The 2,336-nt window shown below is 43.3% G+C and overlaps 1 protein-coding gene across 1 annotated transcript; it reads left to right on the forward strand.

Moving 5' to 3' along the window:
* The first annotated feature begins 662 nt into the window (after positions 1-662).
* On the forward strand, positions 663-1,738 carry LOC107971355 (eukaryotic translation initiation factor 3 subunit F-like). Its single transcript, XM_054666843.2, has one exon. The coding sequence runs from the start codon at positions 984-986 to the stop codon at positions 1,557-1,559; it is 576 nt and encodes a 191-aa protein (XP_054522818.1). The 5' UTR covers positions 663-983; the 3' UTR covers positions 1,560-1,738.
* Positions 1,739-2,336: the final 598 nt, after the last annotated feature.

Raw genomic sequence — 2,336 nt, forward strand, 5'->3', positions numbered from 1 at the left:
GGGTGACAGAGCAGGATGCTCTTTCAAAAATAAACATAAAAGTAAATCTGATGAGCTCTAGGATTTCTAATTTGAAGACAGAAGGAATAAACAAAATGAGAAACCAATATACATTCGTTTTGATTAAAGCAGAGGTCAGCCATAACTCTGAACCTAAAAAGGAGGTCACCTGAAGCAGCTGTGAGTGAGCAGGGTAAGATAGGAAGCAGAGAACCGATGCTCATTGCCAGATCTTAGGAAAAAAATAATAAATTAGGATGACATACTTTTGCAAAATTAAAGAAATCCCCTGAGGTGCTAATACAAAATTTCATTTGTGATAGGACTAATAAAGAAATTCAGCTAGTAGTGGGATCTGTCGTGGACTGAGTTTGATTCCAAGATCAGAAGAAGCAGGACCAGTGAGAAATAGCACAGACATATTTGCAAAAGCAGCCCTCCCACGTTAGGAAGAAGGGATACTTTTGCACAGTGAACAGCACTACAACTGCTCATCTCTTTCATGTACTATCACACATGGAATGACTGAGATAATCCTGTGTTCCACACATAGTCCTCCCTGCCCCTAATGAATAGAGAAACCCAATTTCACCTTGGCTATCTCTAGATCAATTACCTGTTAATAGGTCTGCTGTTTTCTTTACCGTTAGTTTCAAGAAGAACTAAATATCCCTGAATGGTATTTCAGTTTCCACTTAATGAAACCTGTCATCTAAAGCCAGACCCTGGCCTCAGCACAAGCTCTAGCGCAGACCCCAGCACCCGCTCTGCCTGGTCCTGCTCTTCTAGGGCCCTTCCCTGGTGGCCGTGTGGTCAGGCTGCACCCAGTCATTTTGGCCTCCACTGTGGACAGCTACGAGAGATGCAACAAGGGTGCTGCCCGAGTTATCGGGACCCTGTTGGGAACTGTCAACAAACACTCAGTGGAGGTCACCAATTGCTTTTCAGTGTCACACAATGAGTCAGATGAAGTGGCTGTTGACATGGAATTTGCTAAGAACATGTATGAACTGCCTAAAAAAGTTTCTCCAAATAAGCTCATCTTGGGGTGGTACGCTGCAGGCCATGACATCACAGAACACTCTGTGCTGATCCATGAGTACTACAGCCGAGAGGCCCCCAACCCCATCCACCTCACTGTGGACACAAGTCTCCAGAACGGCCATATGAGCATCGAAGCCTATGTCAGCACTTTAATGGGTGTCCCTGGGAGGACCGTGGGATTGTTCACACCTCTGACAGTGAAATACGCATACTATGACACTGAATGCATCAGAGTTGACCTGATCATGAAGACCTGCTTTAGCCCCAACAGAGTGGTTGGACTCTCAAGTGACTTGCAGCAAGTAGGAGGGGCATCAGCTCGCATCCAGGATACCCTGAGCATAGTGTTGCAATATGCAGAGGATATACTATCTGGAAAGGTGTCAGCTGACAATACCATCAGGAAGGTGGGCCACTTCCTGATGAGCCTGGTTAACCAAGTACCAAAAATAGTTCCCGATGACTTCGAGACCATGCTCCACAGCAACATCAATGACCTGTTGATGGTGACCTAACTGGCCAACCTCACACAGTCACAGATTGCCCTCAATGAAAAACTTGTAAACCTGTGAAGGGACCCCAAGCAGTACGCTTGCTGGTCTAGGTCTTAACCCCAGGACTCAGAAGTGAAGGAAAAATGGTTTTTTTGTGGTCTTGAGTCACACTGAGACAGTCAACTGTGTGTGACTCTAATAATCATAGCCTACCTTTTGTAAATTAAAAAAAAAAAAAGAAGTTAGTTTCCTCCCTGGGGAATCAATATCTCTAAATGAGGAGAACCCAAAGTTTCACAAAAGGGAAGAAAAAGTTTGCAAGTGCAAATTAGGCATAATAGTGCAGGGAGCCCCCTCCCCTTGACTTTCAGTTTCATGTGTTTTTGTTGTAAGATAAATAACACTACACGGTGGTCACTGACTCTAAGTTTATACCACACACTGTAGGACAACATCCCAACCTCACTATGTGTTGTTTACCAGCTGGGAGCATTAACTGAGTTACATGATTCCATTCCATCATGTCAGATTCTTCTAGGTGATGGGGATTATGTTGTAAATCCAATGAATTGCACAAACATGAGCCTAATACCATATTTTTTTTTTTGCAGTGAAATGAATTCCTTAGTCAAAAACAATGCTGTATAGGATATCATGATGGTGAATAACAAATTATTTAAGTTCACTCATGGTAGTACCAGCAGAACAATTGCAAATGTAAAAGGTGAGTTCGTACCCAGAATAAGTGTCTATTTCGGTGAGAACAAAATACCTGAGGGATGGGTTTCAATGTCATCA

The sequence above is a fragment of the Pan troglodytes genome, chromosome 16, assembly GCF_028858775.2.
Source record: "Pan troglodytes isolate AG18354 chromosome 16, NHGRI_mPanTro3-v2.0_pri, whole genome shotgun sequence".
NCBI lineage: Eukaryota > Metazoa > Chordata > Mammalia > Primates > Hominidae > Pan > Pan troglodytes.